Here is a 26,629-nt window from a genome sequence, read left to right as displayed (position 1 = left end):
GAGCAACACTGAATGTGCCTGGAAGGAAGTGAGACATACAGGGAGATAAAAGGAAAAAAACACAGGACTCAGATACAGACTAGGTGCAGGTTTTTGATCCAGAAATCAATAGAACTGGAGGATAGTGAAGGATACAGTCGAGGAAACACAGGTCAGTGTGTGTTATGTGTTCTGCATGTTCCCACCTGTATGGCCCCAAGGTTCTCTGTGAGCTGCTCAGGGTTGGATGTTCCCAGAAGGACTGAGCTCACTCCCTCATTTCTTAGACACCATGCTAGAGAGAAACAGAGGTTGATATTCATGCAGAGTCCACTTGATGGCGCACTTCTGCTTATTATTGTCTTTATAATAGACCACAAACACAAACTGAGCTTTTAGTCTCATCCTCTACTTGCTCTTTCTGGCTGCACAGAATAATTTAGCAAAACGTATGGTGTTAGGCAAATGCAAGGCTTTCACTTCTATGAGCACATTACCACAAATTGTAACATTACATTACTGCCATCTATTTTTTTTCCATTTATGCATGTCTTTCTTTGAGAGAGTTCAGTTATTTTATTAATGCATAGTAATGCAGCTGAGAGCACAAATAGATTTGAAAAGTCTTGCGTGTGTCAGAGGGAAGCTAGAGGGGAAATCAAACCCAAGAGACAAATAACAAGCAAACACAGACATTGTGCAAAAGGGTGATGTGAATTTGGTCACGTCTTGCATTAAAAAGGCTCCTGTCTGACAGCCCCGAGCAGTTACGGTTTCAAAGCCCCGCTCAAGGCTCCTTCCATGGTATTTGTTATAAGAAAGGCACAGGGCTGGCAGAAGAGTCTTACCCACAGCCAGCTGAGGCAGAGTGCAGCCCAGCTTTTCTGCGATGTGGTTCAGCTCTTTCAGCTTGGCCTGCTGCTTCCGTCCATCCTCACTTACTATTTTCTCCTTTAGCCACTGATAGGACTGGTGGGGGAGACGGAGCAATCAGTTACAGACAATATGAAAAAGAGAGATAAGAGAGAAAAACAATAAAAACATGGGGAAAGATAAAATAGGACACAGTCAGTATATAAGTATATGATTAGGGTCAAAGAACAGGAGAAGTGAAGTAACTGCAGAGAGAAAAGTCATTGAGAAGTCAAGAGGTGGAGGCTGTAAGTGCTGATAAACTGTGAGCACTCCAGGTATGTTGCATAATGTAAAATTACCAACTGCGGAAAGAGGTGCTACAGACATTTCATTACTTATTTCAATAAAGACAACTTGTATTGATCTGTTTCTTCTACAACCATCAGGGGACACAGACATATTGGTTGGGTTGGATAGTATAACCTTGATAATTGGGCTTTAAACTTTTCAGCATTTTGAGTCTGTTACATAAAACCTCAGCTTGTCGTTTTTATTCCTCTGTTTTTGCACGGATTAAACAAACAAGATATAACATATTAATTTGTGAGGTTTAGAGGTGCTGAAAGATGTATTTTTGAAGTTAGCCGCTTCCTCACTCTGTTGCTCAAAATTGTGTACAAAGGAGAGTAATAAAAACAACAAAATTATCATAACAATAACTCTAAATTATAGTCAGTGTGACTCTGCTAAGTGCACTAAGCATCTCCCTAATGCTGTGTTGGACTATTTTCACTGCACACAATCAAAAAGGTGTTGAAAGTCTTCCACAGGGACTCAGGCCCATGTGTTTGTCACAGTTGAGTTACTCTGGCTCAGAATAATATCTGCTGGGTATTTTCCATCTCATTCCATCTATAATCACATCAGACCAGGCTGTGGTTTTTTACCATTCTCCAGTGTCCCCCTCAAAGCCCACTGCACCTGCTGTTGACTGCCACACTCAACCTATGTTAGGGTGAAATGGGCTCTTCATTCTTTAATGGGTTTTCTTGTATCAGTGATGTGCTATACTGTCATCAGCTTCCTCCCATTCACCCAGGCAGACAGCCTCAGAGTGGACAGGAGTTAATAAGGATTTTTAGAGGCTGGGAGAGATTAAAGTGTCAAGTATCTGTTATAAAAAAAGTTGTAAAATGAACCTCATTTTGTGCTTTTCTTTCATATCTCACTGATCGTCAGTTAAGAAAATCTGAAATTACAGCTGTGCAGATTTTCAACAGAAATCAACTTCACTTGTTTTAAAAGCATAAGACTTCAAGTACTCAAGTTAAAAGTGAGAATTACTCGGTAAGAAGGAAATCTTACTAATCTAGTGGTCTTGTCTGTGACTATCTTACATAGAACTGCAAATGAAGAACATGGCCAAACAAGCAACAGCCTCAGGATCCTTTATGTCCCAGCATAATGACGTCTGCACTAAATGGAGTGGATTTAACAAGTAAAATCTGTTATGGATCATGCTCTCACTCTAATTCACATTTTATTTTGGGGACAGAGCAGGTAACCCTCGGATTTTTTATGTTCTCCAAATGACGATAGATTGAGCTTGCCTACCTTCATCGAGGCCCTGGAGGACTCAGGAATGCCATTTTCATATTTCCCCGTAATGATGCCGCATGCCAGTGGTGACCACGTCATTGCCCCGACTCCTGTCACCATGGAGACAGTAGGAAGTTAAACAAGAGAAGTTTTAAGGAAGATGCGTTGAGGAAAGAGGTGTGAAAAAATGTGCGAGAATGCTGCCAGGAAAAGTGAAAATGTACGAGAGGATGGAAAATGAGTAACAGAGGATGATGGAGATTATTTGTCAGTTTAATTCTTTACTTATTTATGACACACTGAGTGTGAGAATGGGATGTTTGTGGTAACTTTATGTGGATGAATTGACAGAAAACTGACATTTGACTATTCTGCTGCAATATACACACACAAAATACTTGCCAATCTTGTGGTAAAGTTCAGGCAGTTGCACTTCTACTTTCTCCCTCTGGAAGAGATGATACTCTGCCTGCTCACAGACTGGAGGGATCAGATTAAACTGTCGTGCCACTGAATATGCCTCCTAGAGATAAAAAGAAGGGGGGCATAAATAAAATGGGCAAGAACAAATGGATGGTTGTTCTGATGCTGGATCTCACTGTAACATAATAACCTATTTCTTAGCAAAAGAGAGAATAAAAGATGATGATGGTAGTCAAGAGAGAAGGTTAGGAGAAATAGGTAGTAATGGGATAAACTGAGGGAAGAAATGGGAAAGGGAAGGTGTTAATCAGCTCGTGGGAGCGAGGTCATGAATTCAAGTCAATATTCTGTCACAACTCTCTGAGGCATCACATTCAATTTTCCTCACATACCCTCTTAGCTGGATTTCCATGTGTCCTTCAAGAACATATACCAAAGGAAACACACACACACACACACACACACACACACACACACAGATAAATGTGCTGCACTTGTTACTTCTTTAAACACTTTTTATTTTGCAGGTTTCCTGCTGTGCAACACATGTCAGGATGAGGGAGCAGCAGGGAGAATTATCTGGCATAACACAAGTCTAATGCCAGTGAAATCACTCAACTTGCAAATTAAAAGTTTCCCCTCTGTGCTGCAACCCATGACATTTGCCTCCAGCCTGTGTGTGCATTTACAACATGTGTGTGTATACTGTACTGCTGTCATGTCACGTACACTGAAAAGCTGTGTTTCACTCCCCACCCCACCCCCCTTCATTACTGATGCTATCTAAATTACACAGCTTTCATCTGCGCTTGTGTTCTACAAAGATATCTGCTCCCTTTCACCGTGATCACAGAGAGAATGTCAACACATCGCGCTCCGCTTTAGAGGCTGGGGTAATGAAGAGACCAGAGAGAGAGATGAGAGAGGAGAGAAAATGGGTGTTGGGTCCTTGAATGTCACTTTAGGCATGTGTTCATTTCATAACTGCTCTGCTGTGGCTTTGTACCCCCTGTATATATTCATTAATGCAGCGAGAGCTGAAACATGAGGTACATGGATTGTTTCTGACAGGAAGAGGAAACAAAGCCGGAGGACACCACTGTGTCTTGGTGGGAACACTTCCTAGAAAAAACAGGTTTTCCTCAAACTTTCACACAGCTTGTTTTTCCATTTCCCTCCCATTTCCTCTTTTATACTTTTCTTTCACAACCATGACTGTGCATGAGCAAAGTGTCTAAGGTGATACAAAGCTAACAAACTGCTTCAAGTGGCTCCTAAAGGTGGTGGTTAAGGTGTAGAAATCAGGCCTGCTTTTCCCTAATTAGTGCACTAATCTACGTTTTCTTGACAGTTTATTCTACGGATCACTGGATCAACAGTCCAGGACAAATAAATGGTTTTCCTGCTGGTTTCTACCATGCAAAGCAGCCTTCCTCTGTTATTCTAGTCAGTGGGATATGAAATCTAATCTGCTATAACAGCATGAAAATTTCCCCTGAAATTGTATTGCAATAAAGAATTAATTTCATTCCACACTTTGGGCTTATTGAGGCAAGTTTGAAACTACTGTACAGAAGATTCTGCTCCCTATCTGATGTTTAGAAACACATTTGTCTAGCTAGGGTTCAAGACCTACCTTTATTACTCACAGGAAAATTATGGTGACCTCTTTCTGAGTAACTACCTGCTTCACTTCAATGTTTTTATCTTTTTCATGTTACTCCAAAAGGCAAAAGTGACACTTACCATGATCTCCATGGCCGTCCACCGAGACGTCCCCCAGTACATCGCCATGCCTTGGTTGATCACATAGGTCATGGCCCGAACAATCTCTGGAGAGACATGAACACATGGTCACATCTTTTCAGTCAGTTGGATCAACACTGAACAGTTGATTTGTTGGGTTTTTTTCACTGTATACTGTCTCAGTTGCACACAAACTCTCAATATGACCTAAACATCTCTCATGAAGCAGAGACATTTATCCTGAGATGCTCCTCTTGACAGTACTCCATGTTCAGCTCTGCTCTCCAGGCAAACAAACACATCCATCCCTGCTAGACCAACCTTAAACACGTTCAAAATTCATTCAACAAATCAATTGAGTCTGCTGCTGTGACTCCAAAGAGACCAAGTAAGACAGTTCTTGTATGTAAAGCCTAATGGATTTTCCTGCATGTTTCCCTCTTATTTTAAAGCAGCTACTACTAGGATTCATGCAAATTCAGCTTCAGATTAAAGCCACAATTCACTGAGTAGAGGTTCAGCATTAATTTTAAATTTTAATGCACTTACTTAAGGCTTTAAGCTAGAGACAGACTTTCTTGAAAATGTTTAAAATAAAAGACAAATTATGTTGGTTACACATATATCATAAACCTGAGGGAAACTGTAACATACATGAGCGTGTAATCCACATAGAGAAATCAGAAAACGACACAGAGACTAAAAGAAAAACTAACTGAGAAACCTTTTTTTTAAACACAAAAGAAGAGGATAAAGAACATCAGGCACAAGCTTGTCGTGACTTGTTCAGGGGAGGACAACATATTCTGAAGCTGAGTCAAGCCACAGAGAGACAGATGAAACCCAGAAAACAAACTGTCAAACACCAAAAATAATAACAGAAACAGTGAAAAAGCAGGTGTTTATAAAAAAGTTTGTCGATCTAAAAGCAGTCAAAAACAGCAAGAAAACAGAAAAAGACTTAAAGAGCTAAAAGGTTAAATTTGACCTCACACAAACAATGGGCTTTTTCATTTCTGTTCCAGTCCAGTGATGAATATCTCCTTGAGCCTCTCTTACCTGCTGATGGCTCATCACCCATCCCAAACGACTCCTGGGACAAACTAACAAGCTCACACACTAAAGCCCCTCTGATCATATTCAAGCCGCTGCATTTTTAATGATGCAATTAGCTCCAACAGTGCTGACTGCGTGAGCCAACGGCAGTCAGGGCCAACAAAAACTCAGATTAGGACTGTCATTAAGGTTATTCATCATCGCCCCGCGCTCACTCCAATTATGCTGCAATCGTTCACTGTGGCAGGACCCTTGTATTTCACTCTGCATAACTGGTTCTTGGCAAGGCAACAGAACATGTGGGATAACAGGGTCGAGGAAGACACTGGCGAAGAAGAAAAACACTTACAGAGAAACAGAAGTAGATGGAGGAAAAGTCAAGGACTAGATAAGCACAAGGATATATAATCAAGAAGACCTAAAAAGACTTGTGAATGTAGGTTTTCCCTTCAATTTGGTAAGTGATAATTAACAATCTGAAACAGATGTCTCACTAAATACCATCCTGCCAAGGGAAATAACACAGTATCAAGACAAGTAAGCAATTCTGTCCCTCTCCCATCTCTTATTACTCCTGTCCTCTTCTCCATCTCCCGTCCTGCCCCCCTGCCACTCAGCCCGCTCTGTCTTTGGCAGCACGCTGCACTCACATTCAAATGCTACTTGTCTCTATTTCCGGGCCAATATAACAAGAAGGAGAAAGGAGGAGGGAGTGGAAAAACAAGTTTGAGGAACGCAGGGCAATAGATCTAACAGTTGAAGGAAATAAAGAGGAAATGAACGGCGAGGAAAAAGTACGCTGAGTTTGCAGGGAGGCGAAAATGTACAAAGAGGTGAGGGATAAGAAAAGTGTAAAATCAAGGTCTGTGTGTGTGCAGTATCAGAGCTTCTTCAGCATCAACATATACAAACTATCACTGACATATCAGCCTGTAATAATAGTCATATTAACTGAGAGCAAAACATATCTACACGGCTTTGTTAAGGTTAATTAAACATCTTTGAAAGCCCCACTGAAGGAGAGTGACATTACAAAGCAAAGCAAAGGAAAAAGAAATATTCTCATTGATTAGTTGTGAGCAATAATTAATAAGGTACTGAGAGAAAACCAGCAAGTAATTGGCTATACCCAAAGAATGCAATGTAACACAATTAATTTATAATGACTAATGAGGAACCAATAAACTACTAATATCAACATCACTAAGCAATTTCTTGATAATAAATCATATAGGATTGCCTGCCTCACTTTGGCTCTACTAAAGAGCACAGAGTACGTAGGAGTAAAACTGGACTCTGGAGGGGATATATAAACAGCTCTAACATCACTAATTATCCTGAAATATCCTCTCTGTAAAAAAACAGTGTAAAGACACTGATGGTGAAAAATTCAAACGTGTTTCCGGCCAAGACGCCCTGTGGATTTATTATTTTGTTATTTTCTGCCTTGTAATTTGTCTCTCATGTACGCAGTTGCCCTCTGGCCAGTGAATTTCATATCAGCATCCCCTATCCCCCAGTCCCACAACAAAAACCAAATCAATCCTGAAAGCCATGTTTTCTGGTTGTTCTCATTTTATCAATGGTGATATTGACAACACAAGCAGAAATATACAATGTCTACAAAGTGTGCCTCACTTTACAAATCACAACTCAAATCAAAGTTCACTCAGGAGATGACTGAACACTGTAAACTTATTCTGCTGCACCATAACAAAGACTGTGTCCCTGAACAACACACCTACATCTAAAAGTTAGACTGCATGACCACAGGATGAAAAATAAAGTAGCACAGAACACTTGTTAAATACTATGAAGGATTGCTACCCCTTGCTCGACATTGTTAATGACAACTGTCACTTAGGCATAATACTGAATTTTGATTGAATTGACTCACCCTCCATGGGAGTATTGCTGTCAGGGCGGTTGGCAAAAACTACATCCACATACTCCAGCTGCATCCTTTGTAGTGAGCCTTTCAGACCTGAGAGACACAGAGAGATGCAAGGGTTGAGAGACTGTGTGAGTGAAGAGAGTGTGTCAGTGTGTTTGCATGTCTTACCTTCAATAATGTGTTTCCTTGACAGTCCTCTCTCCGTCTCTGCTCTGATGGGACAAAACACAAACACACCGTAAATGTGCCTGTGTGTGTGCACAACTTTGCTTCTTTCAGTCTTTAGTTCACTTTGGGATCTTGAAAAATGAAAATAAAAAATGCACACATTCACAAAATTCTCAGATAACGGTGTAGTAGCAGTAACTGACTCCTGTATTGTCTGAGCTTCCTTACACTTCATTGATTACTAGAAAATATCACAAACAATTGTCAATTATTTTTACACCCCAGTCGAGTGACAAAATACATGTGATCAAAATGTGCACATTAGGCTGTTTTGTGTAAATGGGTCACTGCGCTTATAACTGCTCACCATCATTATGCATTCAAACTCCGGAGGAGAGAGACGGAGGACTGAGTCTCCCGTACAGAAATGAAGGAATGCTCAGGAACGGGAAAGAGAATAACTTCATCCTTATCACCAGACCCAGTTGGACAGTCGCTACCGAGGAGACTGACAGCCTCAGTGGGTGTGTGTGTTTGTGCAGGTGTGTAAATTTGTGTGTGTCCTTTAAAACAGATTTTCTTCCCCTCTCCCTCTCTCTCTCCAAACTCAGCAGAGGAATTGGTTGTTCTGTTGCTTGTTACTGTATGTGACATGATGTTGTTCATGCTGTTAACAGAGAAAAATGACCACGAAGAAAACAGCCAAAATAAAAAAACCTTGGTGTTGGGAGGCTTAACTATTATTGCCTTTAAAATATGCTTATAGATAGTAATGCTAAATGTGACATGAGATATAAAGACATAACCTATCTGTGCAATTAATATACATCGATCAGCCACAACATTAAAACCACTGACAGGTGACGTGAACAACATTAATCATCTTGATGTTCTGCTGGGAAACCTTGGCATTCATCGGGCTGTTACTCGGCTCGTACCACCCACCTAAACATTGTTACAGACCAAATACACACCTCCACCCATGGCAACAACATTCCCCAAAGGCAGGGGGGTGCTGCTGCCATGTCTTCATGTTGTATGTGTTAAATTTGTTCTCAGACCATTTGTTCAGGAATCAAGTTAGTCTTGAGAGTTTCTTACTTACTTTCCTCCCCAGTAGAGTTTAGTTGTAATGACCAAGCTGGATCGCCTGCCAAAGATACAGACAGACAGGAAACAGAATAACTTTAGTGTTTTCATTGGTGATGATTTCAGAGTTGCTAAATAAAGAGTTATTTGTTGAAGAGGAGTCCACTGCTGATGAACGTCTGCAGAGTTGAGTCACATGTGATAATTCGATACATGTATGTGCTGAATTATCACGTGACTCACCTCTGCCTCCCTGCTTTTTGTGCACAACAGAGTTGTATGTTCAATACACTTAACAATTACCCACAAATTCTGAACTAGTAGTAAAAAAAATGGACCATCATCTCCCAGTACTCTCTGTTCTCTCCCCCTCTTAAAAATCTGCTCTCTGATAACCCATGACGACACTCTGAGGCTGATGTCAGGTTCACTGCAGCAGCAACAAACCGCCTACTGGTGCAATGTAGTCAGCTCAGTACATGACACTAAGCTGCATAATGATGGAACAACTAGCTAACACAGAGAGAGGAGAGTAGCAGCTGACTGTTCCCACATTAGAGCTGCTTCATAATGACATATTAAGAGAGACTGATGTTACAGAAACAGAGACAAGCTCAGACATTACTGGCAAAAACACTGCTGTTTAATGCACTGGTGGTGGAGATTTTGGACTATTTTGCTTCCATAACATGCCTTTTTTCAAACTAGTGGAAAGAAAATGTACACACTGCACTGCACTTAGTCAATTTGCATTCATAGATTTCAGTTAAAATATATATCTTTAAAGGTTTCTCAAGTTCTCGAGTTTTTTTTCCCCTCATAGACTGAGCCAGAAATCTCCATTTCAGCAGCACCTATATGCACCAAATTCTATGATATAATATTCTCTAATCTATATTCTGAAGGTTTTTACTGAGGCGTTTGTTCATTCATAGCCTGAATTATTCAACATTTTATTTCTAAAACATAATGAAAATAGATTTTTTATGACTGTTGACAGTATTTTCTGATTTATGCAGTGATAGAAAAAGATATCCAAAATCCTCTGTGTAAAAACCATTAACTCTAATAGCATGTCAACAAATTCAAACAAGAACTGAATCTGGCTTTATCCAACGTACAGATTTATGCTCTGGAAATCATTAGTGCATATTTAATTAGACAAAGCCTCACTTGCATATATAAAAATAAAACGTAACAATAACTAAAAATTGCTGTCTTGATGTAGATATTCAGATGGGGAAGTTTCATGGTGATACTTTTATCATATTCACCTAGTGTTTTGCCTTAAAGGTTATTTTTTGAGTTTAATGTTATGAAATGTTAAAAACTGAGAAATTGCATGAAAGTTGTGGACAACATGTAATAACTATTTCCATCCTCATGTTTCATGTAATTTCTAAAACCAGAATTCATTACATTTCAGCTAATATAAGCAATCTATGTATATCCAATCCGGAGATATTATAGAAACAAGTGCACAACTACACACACACACACACACACACACACTGTAGATACCATTTACATTTGAATTTTCTTTGATGTTACTGTAACTCTCCTCCACCCAGTTTCCTACAGAGTTGATCAATAATAAAAAAGTGAGCATGTTTAAATAACACCATAAAGGGAATATTTGAAATTTGCGGAAAGTAAAATTGCCTGCAGATGGTAGACTTTTTATGCAGTAACTATTTTATGCTGCTGTACTATGATGCAATATGTCTGTGCCTCTATGCATATGTGTGTGTGTGTGTGTGTGTGTGTGTGTAGAAATACACAAATCTGTGCAAATCAAGGGGATGTAGCCCAATTTAAAGACATAAAATAAACCTGCAGGCAGAGATCACACTCCATACTCAACATTATTTCAGATTTTTCATATTAACATCAAACATTGTCTCTTAAACACACTAACACATCCTCACTCACACCCCCTTTGTCTTTCTTTCATACATGCTTAACACACACTTCTTTTCACTGCCTCTTGCAACACATCATACACACACTGTCCTCTCCATCTTCCTCTCTCACACAGCAGCAATGAAGCAATCGCGCACATTAATGTCACCATTACCTCCAGCATTTCTTCTTGATAATGTTTCCTAGAATGATTTCGGCCCTGCAAGGCAACATAAATGAGTTGGCGTTATTAAACTGCAGTTTGAAATTCCTAAACATTTCCACCACAATATCAAACGTGCAATTCATTGTCATTAAACTAAACAGGCCCCAGTGCATTAGTACATTAAAAAGATTGCAAACCAGGTTGGTCATATATGGGCAGTTAGATGGTGAAATGAGATGGTCTACTAAAACTTTTAATATTACAAGTGCAATTTTTAGTGACTCCCAAACATATATTGCAATTTTTTAGCTTTTTCTTAGTACATGCAAACATAGTCTGTGTATAGGTACAAACTGCATGTTGTTGTTTATGTAACTAGTTACACCCTGCATGTATAAAACCTTCAGGCTAAACATAAATGATAAAAAAAACACTTCCTGCAGCCACAGTGGAGCCAGACGTCTGCACCTGATCACAGTAAAACATGAAAAGGTTGTTATGAGCTAAATTGAACAGCGCACAAACTGAGAGGTTTGCATGACAACCACCTGCCACCCGCGTAGACCTCAGCTGTGTCGAACAGGTTGACTCCACTCTCATATGCAATGGTCATTAGCTGCTCTGCAACCTGGCAAGAGGTCACACACACACACACACACACAAAGAGAGGATACAGAAAGGTCAGTGTATAAAGACATAATTTTTATTCATTTCACTTTCATTGAAGCTGAAAATCTCTCTTTTTTTAGTCACTTGCCAAAGGAAGCAGTCATTAGAAAGCTGTAGCATCCTGGCATATCAATATATTCAATATTAATATTAATGTGTTTACCAAAACCGTTATTAAAATAGAAAAAGGTGGCACACCATCAAAGCAGTGCTGCTTCATATTTTATTAAAATTTTCGTTGCTGACGCATTTCAGCCAGAAGCCTTTCTCAGAAGCATGAGTATTGTTTGACTAATACAGAAGACAAGAAAGACAGGGGTGTAATTCAGGACAACAGACCACACCAAAACACAAGTGAAAACTTTCGGATTACCACAAGAGCTGGACTCTGACCTTGTCACTCCACACAAAGATACACCAAAATCAGCACAACAGGAACTCGGGATAATAACTTATGCGGAGTGCAGCAAGCATGCCAGAGCCAAAGAGTGAACAGAGCACAAAGTTAGTTTGAGTGCCCTGAGTATCTTGAAAAGCTCTCCATATGTAAAATATATTAGTATTATTATAGAAAGGCTTAGAGAGTGCCCTGTTGCAAAGGATGTGTCAGATACTGTATACACTGCTAGCAAGTACAGCAGTGTACAGTATGTCCTGTTTGAATATGCTGCAGTAGCATACTCGAGTTGTCTACTTGAACTAACATGCTCAAACTGAGCTTGTGTAGATTTGCAGTCTGTTGATGTACGGATTTATTGAGCGAGTGGGATCACGGTGTAATTATCTGTGAAAAATCATTTGACTCCTTGATGTACGGAAGCATCAACTCATTCCCCTCTAGTTAATAAGCGCTCATGCTTTATAGTGTGTGAGTGTGTGTGGCATATGTGCAGATATTCCTCCATATTTCTGCAGACACGGTGACCATAAATCATCAGACCGAGATCCAATTTCCCCGTGGTGAGTTTTATTACATGGGGACTTTAAGTGAATTTGCCGTCATTTCCCTGTGGAGTTTGTGTGTTTGTGAGCACGGTGCTTGTGTGTTTGTGTTTACATGTGTGTATGAAATCTGTTTGTCTGGCTTTGTGTATATGCCTGGCAGTGCATGCACAATATGTAGGTGTGTGTTGCAGTTTCAGTGGCGGCAGACAGTGGAGGTGTTTTTTTTCTAGAAGAATTAGATAATCTCTCCTCTGAGAATCTGTCTCAACCTCAACCTTTTCTCTGCAACCAGCACAATCTGGGCAGCAGTCCAAGCCCATGCTGAACTAATGATACAATCAACTTTATTTAATTAGTATCTTTAAAGACAGTGCTTTGAAGGACAACACTTACAGGAATAGCACAAGATGTATAACAAGAGTTAAGATAAAAATTATGTAATAGAAGAAATAAAATAAAGACAAATAATAAATAATGGTTAAAAAAAACTAAAAAAATTTGTGATGTAAAAATGTTAAAAGCAGTGCTGGTGCGTCTTTGTCTTACAGATTAGTGCACAAGATCATAGGAGTTATTTTGTAAGGCAGTGACAAAAGACTTATTGCCCCGTAAGAAACCTGGCTGCTGCACTCAGAAGCAGCTGGAGGCAATGAAAGCGACCTTTGGCCTATGTGCCAGCAAAAAGAAAAAAAAATCTAAACTTGTGTTATTTTCTCTCAGTTAACAAAGGGTAAAAATGTTTCGGTAAAGGTTCTGCGTGGCAGGGAGCAGGACTGAAATGCATTCTTGGAGACAAGTGGTTTAGAAGTTACGTTTGAAAGTTAAAAAGACAGAGAGAACAGTGTCCACATTTCAGAATGGTTCATTCAGTCTCCGAGTCCTGGACTGCCATTAAGGCAAACAGAGCAGAATGAAAAGAAAGAGCTGTATAATGGAAAGGTTAAAAAAAGGAAGGACAGAAAGATTTGGGAGAGTGGCATGACAGAAAATGAACGGTATGTTCTCTCTGGTCTCTGCTGAGTGCAGATGGAAACAATGTTGGGGGGCACTGGAGGGTGATTTTCAATAAAGTGAGGGAACGAAGAGATTTTTTTGCAGAGTTAAGAGAACAGAAAGAGGATAGAGGAAAAGTTAGAGAGAAAGTGCAGAATGGATGAAGTGAATGAAAAATAGTGACAATTTAAAAAAGAACACAGAAAGTAATAAACTTTTTGCAGGTTCGGTGAGAAAGATGCTGAAGATAGCATTGGGAAGACAGAGGAAGAAGAGACACAGACGAACAGAGAGCATAGAGGCCAATAGTGTCCATTTTAAAGGGTGACTGATTGGACTTTGGTGATTGCTCATTTACGATGAGTCTCATAAGATACTAAAAGGTCAGTCACTGTCACAGAGAGCTTACAGTGACGTTCACAAGGTCAGAAAGTTTGTGTTGGCGATGAAGCATCGCTGCTTACTCAGATTTCTGACCGCCTCTGACTTCTGGCCATTTTGGATGAACTGAATGTGACTGATGGCCTTCAAATGGTGGGATACTTTTTGATAGAGGAGCCCAAACTGCAGAAATAAAACACAAACATGCATCTCTACTTTTACCTACAGAAAAACACTGAGTCACTGTAAAGCTGCAGAAATATCTAGGTAGCTACGCCTCAGGCTACATTCTTTGTTTTTTATTTGTTTTGTTTCTGGGGCACAAAAGGTGCAGGAGAATTGGATTTCCATACATGGAACAGACATAATGGGAAAAAAAACCCCAACACTGTCTCTCTCACATGCCCAGAATCAAGGCCGCAGTAACCTCCCACATACTACCCACACAACCTTGAGATGGTTTTATGACTGTGCTGCCTCCTCCCCACCATGCTCGCTACATCAAAGTTAACATTGAAAAGAGACACTTTTCTTCAAATTCACTGTATGATCCACTTTTGGTCCTTTTGAATGAGTAAGCAGTGTTAACTTGCATCCCACCATCACATACGTGAACTCTCTGTCTGGAAGTGTGTTGCTGCTCAGTGAAACAAACTTTACAGAACTTTGATAAAACAGACTTTATTGGGGGTTTATAAGCTTATAATGGCTTTGTGAAAGGTACATTTAACACTTGATTACTTCCTGGCTAATGTTTATAACTGTATTGGTTGCAGTTTATCGTAAAACATACACAAAACAACAGGAAACAATACGACTTTTGTGTTCAGTATGTGCATGTGTTTATGCTACAGCCTACATACACAACTGTGTGTGTATTTGTGCAGCCCTCACAGATTTTATGTAGTAATTGTGTTTGTGTGTCAGAGTTGTTGTGCATTTCTTAATGAGGACAGGGACACTGAACTCTGCTGAGGACGTGTAGTATATTTAGAGTGTATCTGATAACAATGACTTTGAACAAGGGGCATTCAGGACAGCAGAGGACTTTTTAACCCAACAGCAATCGCAGAACTGTTGCTGTTGTGGAATTGTGTTAGGTTGCACATCCAGCGAGACACTCGCAACTTCTTTTTGTGGTTATTGTCAATAGTGAGAATTTGTGTCTCTAGCGAGGTACTCAACATTTTTCTTCAAAAGTGAGTCAACAAAATAATATTTGAAACAGACTTTTTGTGAGCCACATCAGCCCTAACCAGTATTTCCCATATTAATCTCAGCTGCGCTAAAGCAGAGCAGCCTGGTGGAGTGAAGTGCCTGAGTGACATTGAGCCGGGGACATTCTGAATAATGGAGAAAAGAGGGGTGCTAAGCTTCGAGCGCACCATGTGAGTTGATGGCACAAAGCCCTAAGGTAATAAAAACAATACTGTTACATAAGCTTACTGTTTCTGTGTCCCCCGGGGTGAGCTCTGTTCTCTTCTCCCTAAGTGTCACTCTAAGTGTGTGCATATGTGTGTGTGAGTGTGTGTGAAGACCAAGGCCAAGACCCCAGCAGCAACATCAGAGCATGTTAGAGTTCATCAAAGTGAGTGCAGGGATAAGTGCGCACACATATACATAATGTGTTGACCCTCAGTGTGCCCCTTTTTTCTCCTGTGTAGTATAAAATTGGAGTGAGTCCAAACACTGTGAATCATCACACCTAAAGTCTTTTACATTTTAAAAATGTAAAAAAAAAAAAAAAAAAAAAACATTATAGCATGAATAAATCTGAGACAGCAATGAAAAAATGAAGCTCTAGGCAAACTGAGCCTGTAGGTATTAGAACTTTGTGAGCCAGCCAACAGTACGGTTTGATCAAGGTTAACTGTGACACCACTCAGTTAGAAAATAAATGGTGTGACAGATGTCCCACAGTCACACCAACAGTGCTTTGGTTCAGGTGCCTCTCTATTCCTGACTGATTATTGGAGGCATAAGGGGGTGAAATCAAATGTGAAGTGGTCGTGTGCTGCTGTTAAAAACTTTTCCATGTAGCTGTGTTTTGGTGCATTAAAATACTTGGCCAACAAGAGGAAATTAAGCAGCATTAAAACAAATCACAACTTTACTTTAGTGTCACTTCTGTTTGAATATCAGTACTATAATGTCTCTCAGTGATCATAGCATTTCTTTGATTCTTATATCAATGTATTTCAATAAAGGAACATGCTGCTAAAACAGCATATGGTAGACAGACAGAAAATTCACCAACACCTGGGATGTAAAACCAAGGTTTGTGCAGTGTTCACAGAGTTAAATGCAAGACGTTTTAAGCCCTTTTTAACACCCCATAGAATGCAGTTCTACTAAATATCTGTTTAACAATCATCCCATATAATGGAAAGATGGATTGACCAATGAAAAATAATGGATTCATTTAAGTTCATTAAAGTTTTTGCAAAAACCCATTATGAGATTATGAGCTTCCCCACTACTGTAGTTAGCTGCAGTGACAGTGTTTGACTAAAACTCCCCCCAAAAAACATTAAACAGCCTCCTGCAGCACAACACGTCACAATCACACTCTTATTTTACAGACATGTAATGTCTCCTGACAGCTCACAATCATAATTTAAAGCATTTTAAGAGTTGTCTAAACCTGCAGATAACCTGAAAAAAACAATCCTTGCAGTGGGTTAAAAGCCAGACATCTACAGGTTTTATAAAGTTTTTATGAATTGTGAGTTAAGTTTGTCTTATGTGTCATATGAGACATTCTGTTTGATTATGGGTAGTCATCTGTGTTTAAGATGAGTGTTCAACATGTTTATATTCAACACATTCAATACTCATCACTACTCTACATACAGCACAACAAAATCAATCAATCAATAAGCAGAGGCCATTAAATTAAATGAACAGGCAACACATGGGAAAAGCTTTCATACCTCATCTGTTATCTGTCCTCCAAATGTCACCCATGTACCTGGAGGGAAGAGAAAAGACAGAGACATTTCAGCATTAGGGAACATGATGTCAGTCCTTTCTGTCAATGTCTGTGTTTGTGTTTGTGTGTGTGTCTGACATCCCGCAGGTAAACACACTACTAATCCCGGGCTGTGATACCAGTCGAGGGAGGCTGTCAAGTTCCCTAGAGAGAAATCTGTCCTGTTCAGAGCTGCAGCTCAGTACTGAAGGTTCACCTTTTGTGAGTGCCTGTTAGCATTTTCTGTCTTCACTGGTGACAGTTTGTGTTTGTTACAGCACATTTAGAAGACCTTCTGTCCTCTGTCCTTATGTGCCTGTGTGTGTGTGATAATGAGTGTGCATGTGTGTACATTTAACTACATGCTCCTGATTGCCCTGCAAACAATGCTGATAAGACAGACAAAAGGCTAAGCCAGCCGCACCAGAGGAGACACTAAATCTGCAGCACATTCCCTCACTGAATTATACATGTAGCTTTGTTGTGGCAGAAAACGCTTCCCATTCAGATTATGTCAAAACAGTTTTAGTAATCTAAAACTGTCCTGCTCTGCCAGACACAGAGGGGGAGGGGGGGGGGGGGTACACCTTTTTATATCAGAAAAACCTTTAAATTCTGCTGTGTACTGGGAACAGCAAGAAAATCTGGGCTGTCTGACAAGACATGAGACAGTCTGTGTTGTAGTGTGTTTGAAATTTGGCAGGGGAGCACCAGGGACACTGTTCACCACATTTTTTTCCCCTCATTTGGGGACATGTGCCCCTCACTTTTTATAATCCCCTTTTGTCCCCATCACTTTAAATGTTAAAGGTTTATTTTCAGGTATTGCAACTTTGGTGGCTGTAAAATGGTGAATACATTTTTTGAGCATCACAAAAGTCCAAGTGACTGTTTTATTAGAATTTGATCAAATTGGTCCACTTACATATGAAAAGTGCCATATCATTAAATAATTTTATCATATTCATGTGTGTGAGGAGCAAACAAGAAGTCAGCCAGATATGTGTTACTTGTGTACTTGTGTACTTATTTTCCACTTAACCTTAACAAAAAGTAACAAAAAATATTTATGGAGTCTCTTTTCAGGTCAGATGGGTCATATTCTGTTCAGATTGTGAAGACTTAACACATTAATTTGTGATTTTGGACTTTGTAATTAAAATCAATGATTTCAAATAGAAAACTTTCAACTACGTAGAATGTCATTTAGCCTCCTCTCTATGAAAATTCATTTAGAACCCCTCCAGCCAGTTAAGTATTCTCTTTTTTTGAGGGGGTTATTTATTAATTCCCCTCAGGCCATAAGACTCTCCTCCTCTCTCTCTGTTTTATCTTCCTGTTGAATCTATTCTATCTTTCTCTCACCCTCCCGATGCCCCAGTGCCCACAATTTCACACCAAACGAACAGACAGTTCTTCTCTCTGTCCTCCGTTCCTTGACTATCATAAAACAACTGACATACCTCAGAGACATGGGACAATGAAAAGGCACTTAACCGTCTGCTCATTTCAACTGACAGGATGTTACAATAACAGCAGAGCTCATTACTCTATACATTGCAATTCCATCAACTCCACTGAGGTTTGACTTGCAGATGACGACCTGAGGATAAATTGAACCTGCTGGAGCATGATGATATTGTCTTAACTTAATAAAGAGCAAAAAGCTGCAGTTCTCAACATGCATCATCAGCAGAATGGTAATTGTAGTTTTTTCAAGGGGTGGGGGGAGCGATTACCTGCGGGAAAAGTTGCTTCTGGACATTGTTAACACCAGTAACCATGGCAACATCGCTGCGCTTCAACAGTACCTAAAGTCCAGCCATTATTATACAATGTGTGCACAATGTTTGTGTGTTATTTCTTGGGCCCGTGTATGTGTTGGCATGTGCGTGTGAATGCCTGCATCCATCTGACTGAGTGTGTAAGTGTGTGTGTGTGTGTGTGTGTGTGTGTGTGTGTGTGTGTGTGTTCAATCACCCCATAAGCTGTCTCCAGCATGGTGGAAACATAATCACAGCTGACGATGTCCAGTCGCAGCTCTGAGCTTTGTGTCTGGGCAGGAGGCTCAGCATGGGATGAAAACCCTGCAGAGCTCTAATGTTATAGCCACTGCTTTTACAGGTTCATCTGAGTTTTCTGTTTGATGGAAATTAAGACCCTGCCCACAATAAACTGCTCTTTTTTAAAAAAAAATTTTTTTACTGCCAGCTGTTTGTGGAAAGCGTCAGAGGTGGCACTTGATGTTGCTATGCAACAATATTAACTCTGATAACCTTGCAGTGCTTTTTCCTAAAGCTGAAAGGTGTTAAAGTCAGCAAGTAAACCCACACTAACTCCTTATAAAGCAACTAGAGAGTCTGTAATTTTCATATTAATGGCACGTGAACATATCAAGAGGTCCTTGTTTGAAAGTTAAAATCACTTCACTGGCTCCTTTTCTCCCCAGCTATATTCCCATGATATCTCTGCCTGTGTCTACACGTCAAACACTTAACTTGACAGGTCAAAGAGATAAGACAGAACTGACATGAGCCCAACTGCACAGGGAGTAACAGAAGAAGAGAGGGAATGAAAGGCAAGGAAAATGAGGAGAATAATGAGAGGATGATGAGATGACGTTTGCAGGGTTGGCAAGAGATGTCATTTATTATTTCAGCCTTGTGCAAATCCTTTTAACCCGAGTCTTGAGTCTTGAATCGCATTCTGTCCCTGGCAGCGTGATAGATGGCACTCTCTAGATGAAACATTTCTCTCTGGTGTCTCAGTTTAACTGACCTCCTAACTCTCTTTTTCAGCATTTTTCAGATAGTCTGCCTACTGATAGAAAGGCTGAGTCATATTTTTTTAGTTTTTTATTTCCAGCTCCCATTAAACAACGCAGTGCATCACTGGTTATGCTTACAAAGTATAGGATTATAAAGATGATATTTCTGGGGGGTGAGCAGTCTTGCTTCTATTTGGTAGCTGACAGTAAACATGAGTAGAAATGTCCCCCGCTGATATCAAACCTGGTATTTTAGCTATGCAGTAATCTATGTGTCCAAGTGACAAGACCGACAGAACACTCCATTATTCTGAAATAAAAGTATTTTGAATCAGTTTTGTTGTGCAGGAACCCAGTTAAATCTGTCTGGAGGGGAGAAAAGTCCCATGGAGTTTTTCTTTTTCTTTTGAAAAGATCAGAACAAATCAAATCTACTGTCATTTCCTGGAAAGTAGAATTATGTTTGTCATTGCTCTGTAAGTGTTTTCTCAGTGTGTGTGTGTGTGTGTGTTAAAGTTTGAAGAGCATGTATGGCATTTTTTTAAACAAAAGAAGAACTCTAGTTCTCTCACACACACATACACCATACTTTGCACCTATTTTCAGTCGTGTTGCATGCCCTTGTCTCCTGTTCTGCCTCTTCAAGTTCTATTGATTTCAATTCTACTTGAATTGCCTTCGTCTCCTGTTATATCTGTACCTGTATCTGTTTTGTCTACTCTTTCAGCTACAGTACTGCTTACAGGGGGCGGATAAAGCAGCACTTAAACACCTTACAGTGCAGAAAAATATAAAAATAACATTATTTATCATTATCATCATTATATTATTTTTTATCATTATTTTTTTTCCCACCACATTGACACAAGACCAGAGATACCAGTAGAAAATCACAAAGGCCTCAAAAATGATCCTAATTTTGAATCAACATCGCCGTCTCAAAAGATTTTGCATGCCTTTTTCATCAGATGAGATTTTACAGTTGTTCATACTGTGATCAAACACATCATCACAGCTTGACTGATAAAATCAAATGTACTTTGCTGTGCATCACATCAGTAGGATTAAAACTATAAATCTGCTTCAGTTGCAGAGGAGAGAAAAGAATCTATAAAAGTGACAAAACTTCAACAACTTGAATATTTGATTTATAGAAGTTAAAAAGAGTAGACAGTGAGAAAAAAAAGGAAGTGACACCTGGCTAGGGTTGTCTGATCCCCTTAGTACTGGGAGTATATGTAGTGGTCATTAAGATGCTGAACCACACAGCTGCAGGTTTTAAAGGATGAGGTTCAAGTATAAGACAAAGTGGAAAGCAGATAAGAGTAAATCGAGTGCAGTAGAAGTAGAGGCAGAGTGGCTACAGACCAGTAAATCTTGGTCCGCTCTGTTTATCTCCTGCAAATGTACTGCAGTGACAACATGCAGAGGTCCAGCCTCCTGCTTCTCTAAATTGCAGGACTGCAGGATTTTCTGGGAGAACCATTTCAAGAATTTAATTGTGCTGCATCAGCGCAGCAAGGAAAAAATATGGACCTGGATAGCATGTGGCATGAGCATGGTGTGAGAGGATGTTATGGATTCACAGAGATAATGCTGAACGTATGCATCGACTTTTTTCCCCATTTTGTCAGCCAATTAAACTGGGTTTGCACATGCAAACACACACAAACGCTCAACCAATTAGCGTCACTGGTGCCAGCACAGTGAAGCCACTGCAGACCTCCCTGCAGTCAAACTGTTGGCTGTTTGCAGCGAATGAAGAGATAGTGAGTTATCTGCAGAAGCAGACTGCCTGAGCAGAGAGGTTATGATGAACTCACTAATCATATTACTTATCAATTAATCCACCTTCTGGGCCTCTCTCTCGGAGTAATCTGAATTTTTTAAAAATCAATTCAGTTTCAATTAACTGCTGAGGCGTTTTCACATTGTAAACGAAGAACGCTGTTACACAGTAGGTGACATTTTCAGATGCACGTAAATTGAATTGATATTAAATTGTTTTCTGCTTGAAAGTGGAATGAGCTTTTTTATTGTTACTGGAATGGAAATAAAGATACTGAATTGATTTTCAGAATTTGGCTCTTTGTGCAAATAAACAAGACACTGAATTTTAACATGTATGCAGTCAGATTCAGAGTGACGATGGTGGACAGGTTTCTCAGTTTGACGTGCTTCCAGGGAAAAGAGGGAGTAATACTTTTATATTACTGTATTACCGTACTGGTGTGTAGTAAATAAATGTAGCATATATATATATATATATATATTTTTTTTTTTTTTTGTTGGTTGTTTTTGCATGATAAATAAATTAATAACTTCTGCAACTTTTTCTTTTCATCCTCTATAGCCTGTTGAACCCATATGACAAACTGTGTGCATGTGGGTGTGTGACCCTCTTGATCTTGCCACAGCACAGAGCTAACCTCTATCCAGCCTCTTTTAACCAAATAACAAGCTGCTCATACCAGCAGCTGAGCCCTGGGAGAACAATACCCACAGGGACAGTGAAAGCAGGAAAAAAACAAAAAACAAAACGCCAGTCGAGTTGCAGAAAATATGATCACAATCAACCCCTCTGTCTCTGAATTATGGCATTGTGTTTGTGCTGAACGTTATGATGTCACAGTGAAATTGACCTTTGGGATGTCATCACTTCCTAATTTTATCCTATTAGACATTTGTGTGAAATTTTGTCATAAACAGCATGTCTTGATTTATGGCATCACAGTGACCTTGACCGTGGACCTTTGTCCAGCCTTGAGTCCAAGTGAACATTACAGTGCTGAGATATCGCATACACAAGAATGTCTTTATCTAAATAAATCGGAGTTTGGATAAAGATATAGGGAGAGGAAAATGGCAGAGAGGAGGAAGAAGAAAAGCAGAATTCACAGAGAGAAATACAGAAAGTATAAAAGAGACAGAGATTGGCAGGACAAGGCCAAATCTGACAAGGCAGGAGTCACATCTTTCCTACTCTCTTTCCTGTTCTCATCTCAGTAACCCTCCTTCTGTCCTGCTCTCTGTCATTACGATAATGACAGTGAGTGTGGAAAGTTAATTCATACTCCCTTGCATTAGCATGCAGCAAATGAATTAATACAAAGAAGCAGCTTTGGAAAAACCATTCTCAAGACTCTTGAATTAATACTACTATTAATTCCTCAGCTACACACATTTAAAATGTGCACAAGAATGTGAGTTAAATATGGGTGAATAAATGCAGCCAGCTAGAAAATGATCCAGTATGATGAACATTATAATAGCCTGAAAAGAAACAGAGATCTTCTGCTCAAACTCAATCTAAATTTTAAATTAACAGCAAAAAGTTACAGCAATAGCACAAGAAACACACAATTTTTTGAAATACACTCATAAATGGTCAGTCAGGTGATGCCTGACTTATACTGGAGTTCAAAACTTTATCTACTGACTAAGTTAAATAGAAATAATTTGCAGTCCATCAGTCTCATTTAAATGGCGATTTCTGAATTTTATGTACAAGGCACTCCAACCCTTTGCACTTCACCAGTGTTATTCTGAGTCTTAAATGCCACAGCAAACATTTATCACTTCCCCTGTAGCTCCAGTGTGAAACATTTGTTATCCAGCTACTCCATGTCAAGGTCAACCTGATATATAACTTCTGGATATTTCATGCAAAACACATCCTGGTTTTCACCAATTTCAAAGTTATAAAAGCAGCCTTGGCACCAGTACAGCTGTAATTCAGCAAGCAAAGATACAAACTATCACTCAAAATTACTTTTGTTCATCAAGAACAACTACTTAAACAAAAGTGTCAAATATAACCAAGTTACAGCTTGGATTAGTGGATTAAACCCCTGGATTAGTGGCTACATTCTGCATGTCACCTTGTGTGAAGTGTGGAAAGAGGCTGAAAAGCAAAAAAAAAAAAAGTGAATTTCTGTGAAAGAGGCTCTAGAGGTGTCATCATGCAGTTGCAGACTGGCTCTTTAAAGAGTGTGACTCCTGTGACAGTTACATCTCCTGGCTGTTCATACAAGAAACGAACAGAAATAAAGGACAGAACCACAATTTACCTTGACTGAATATTGTCTTTTATTCATTTTCAGCCGACTGCATTGTCAGGTATATGAATTTGTAAGTGTATGAGTTGTTGAATTTTGTTGTGGCAGAGCAGTGGGAATATCTGCACATATGCCACACACACATCCTCCTCTATTTTGGCACTATTCAGTCAAGTTAAACAGTGAAACACCGTTTAGCCATCCTGCTCTTTGCCCCCTCTCTCCCTCATCTCCCCTGCCAGCATCATGTCCGCCCTGGGCCCAGCATGTGGCAGGCAGCTGGCATTATGTTGACCTTTTCTGCACCGTGCAGCTCAGCCAGTTTGAGTCAGACCTCTCAGTCTACCGTGAACCACCTGGGGCAGCGGCGCTCAGAGGCAGCCTGGGAGCCAGACATAACAGCCTGAAAAACAAAAGTTCCGCATGGCACCAAAAAGCCTCTTTGGATGTAATCTACCATTGACACCAGGAAAAATCCTTTTGGTTTAACCACAGTCACTTTTATTCACTGATACATTCAGCCAGCTTTGTCACTCTCAATTAAAAGGCTTTTAGCATCCTGATGCACAAAGATCACATATCAAAGCTTTAATTAAACCATATCAAAATCAGCTCATTTAACATGCAAAACAATGTGAAGCCAAAACAAGTTAAGGAAAGGGAGAAAAGAGTTTTGGGATGCTGCTGCTGGTGCATCATGAAGCAACGTTCAGAATCTCAATTTATCTGCAAGTATGGAAATGAGAACAATTACTATGCCACAAAGCAAGAGAGATGCCTAATATTTGCATTTTTAAAACTTCCCCCTTAAATGTAGTTTGAAGCAAATTATCTGATTTGCCCTTTGCAGCCAGTTTGAGAAACCCAGCAAGGGCACACTATATATAGATTTTAATCAGCTAAAATTATAACACTGAGGATTCTATCCATGTATGTTTTAGGACATCAAAAACTGTGCTTTGAATGATAATTTGGGTTTGATATGGATTACTGGACACAAGTGTGTCTTCACTGGAGGCTTCAAGTTTATACATCATGGTTGTTTAAGTTACACACTGGAGCACGACAGCTTCAAAACAAGTTGTGAGGTGAGCACAGAGAAAATTTCCCTCCTCAGCATATGAATGTGAAGACAGTGTTTTAAACTCTGCACATGTATCATTCTGCACTAAATGAATAAATAACAATGAGAAAAACATATTTTTGAGTACAGGCCGACTTTGACATGCCCATCAGGTCAGTGCTATTCAGTAATATTTAATGTCAAGCATCACAAATGACAATGCTAAAAATAGTTCCGTATCTTGTGCTAAATGTGGTGAGTTTAGCCTGAAGCTGGTGAAAAATATAACTGAGAAAACTAAATCCACATGAGACCGGCAGGAGCTCTGCAGTCAATATGAAGAAGCTTAGTCAGCAGAAGTACTGCTTAGACATGACTCTGGGATTCGTAGCGGTTAGAGGGAGAGGCACAGGTCTTACTGAAAAGTCAAGCAGGCAGCCTAAACTTGGGAGTGTTGATAAATAATCAACAGAAGGTTAAACCAGGACGAGTGAGTATGCCAAAAGTAGAGCTAAAACTTGCGCAGGCTATTATTTTCCCCTTCTCCTTTAACGCTGCTGACCAAAAAAAAAAGCAGAAGTATCCAGAAGACAGAAGTATCCTCTGTATGAGAACAGTGGTTGAGGTCAGCCTGTAAGCTGGGTAAAGCTCATGTCCCACGAGTGCCAGATGTGTTGATCCGATTTACGGGACTGTAGCTGAGCTGCACCCTGAAGGGTCTGAGCAGAGATAACAGCGAGGATGGGGTTTTGTCTAATCCTGACAATCCTGCAGGTCTGATACTGAAATACGACTGACCTCTTGATGTGTTGTACTTTTGAGTCACATTTATTTAGGATTTTAAGACTTGGTTTTACTGCACTGAGAGAACCAAACCTCATCAACATGAAAACAAAGGACAGGTATTCTTAAGATAACACAGATTTGCACAACTTCAGTTACTTTGAACTGAAAATTCCAACATTCAACATTTATCATGTGATTCATGTTTATATGTTCTGGTTTTAATGATAATGATCAATGTTTCTGCTTTAAAACACACTTCAATTTCCTTTTCTAAAAACTGGTGGACGCCTGAGAATATATATGACTTATTTATAAATGATATTAGAGTGTAGCTACTATAATTGGAACACCATGTGCAGTTTCAGTGGGTTTTCCACCAGAAATTGAACAGGAAAAACTAATAAATATTTCAATTTCAGTGAAACCGAGATGGCGATGATTTATATTTTCTCTGAAACTTAAAGAACTGGACTCTGATATCATGTATAAATTAACCACATACTATATCTTGTAGTGTGTTTAAGTATTCTTGTTGTCAGTCAAGCCTGAAAAATAAAAACCCAGTGCTTCTAATGAATTTTTGATTTGCATATCAAAAGCAAAACATGATTAAATATTGTTAAAAAAAAATACAATTTCAAAAGATTTACTTCTACCTAATATTAAATGCTTCAGTAAATCATCACTGCTCAGTGAAGGTCGATTAATCTTTTCGTCTTGCCTGATACATTTCATTAGTTCTGGATGATTCTGAGGAGCCAGTCAGTCAATCAAAAGTCTTTAGATCAATGAAAAACAGTTACTCAAGTCATAACACAAAGCAGTAGAAGTTATCTTTTAATCACAAAACCATTTTTCCTATATTTACTTTATCACTATCTATTGACTTGTGTCATGTGTGTGTAAGAGCTTATATGCACCTGGCTTCTACTGCATTTTGTTTGTCCAAACGTACGTGTGTGTGTGTGTGTGTGTGTGTGTGTGTGTGTGTGTGTGTGTGTCATGTCCAGGAGTTCTCTCAATAGAAAGAGACAGGGAGCATTGGGCTAATATTTTTTTGTGGGCACACAATCCTCTGTTGTTGTTGCTCGAGAGCTCTTCATGGTGGCAGAAATAGGT

At 39.5% G+C, this 26,629-nt stretch overlaps 1 protein-coding gene across 4 annotated transcripts in view; it reads right to left on the bottom strand.

Moving 5' to 3' along the window:
* kcnab1a (potassium voltage-gated channel subfamily A regulatory beta subunit 1a) overlaps positions 1-26,629 on the bottom strand; it is a 105,386-nt gene that overhangs the window by 4,228 nt on the left and 74,529 nt on the right. For all 4 annotated transcript variants that reach the window (XM_018662110.2, XM_018662113.2, XM_018662112.2 and 1 more), the window contains exons 3-13: positions 16,799-16,836; positions 11,426-11,505; positions 10,887-10,931; positions 8,826-8,870; positions 7,721-7,764; positions 7,556-7,642; positions 4,603-4,688; positions 2,836-2,956; positions 2,449-2,543; positions 828-948; positions 186-274 (exon numbers count right to left, since the gene is read on the bottom strand). In XM_018662110.2, coding sequence (XP_018517626.1) covers positions 186-274; positions 828-948; positions 2,449-2,543; positions 2,836-2,956; positions 4,603-4,688; positions 7,556-7,642; positions 7,721-7,764; positions 8,826-8,870; positions 10,887-10,931; positions 11,426-11,505; positions 16,799-16,836 — 851 coding nt within the window. The remainder of the gene's footprint in view (positions 1-185; positions 275-827; positions 949-2,448; positions 2,544-2,835; positions 2,957-4,602; positions 4,689-7,555; positions 7,643-7,720; positions 7,765-8,825; positions 8,871-10,886; positions 10,932-11,425; positions 11,506-16,798; positions 16,837-26,629) is intronic.

This window comes from Lates calcarifer, linkage group LG21 (assembly GCF_001640805.2).
Source record: "Lates calcarifer isolate ASB-BC8 linkage group LG21, TLL_Latcal_v3, whole genome shotgun sequence".
In the NCBI taxonomy this organism is placed as follows: domain Eukaryota; kingdom Metazoa; phylum Chordata; class Actinopteri; family Centropomidae; genus Lates; species Lates calcarifer.
Note: the sequence above shows the minus strand (reverse complement) of the source record. Positions and strands in the feature narration are given on the sequence as shown.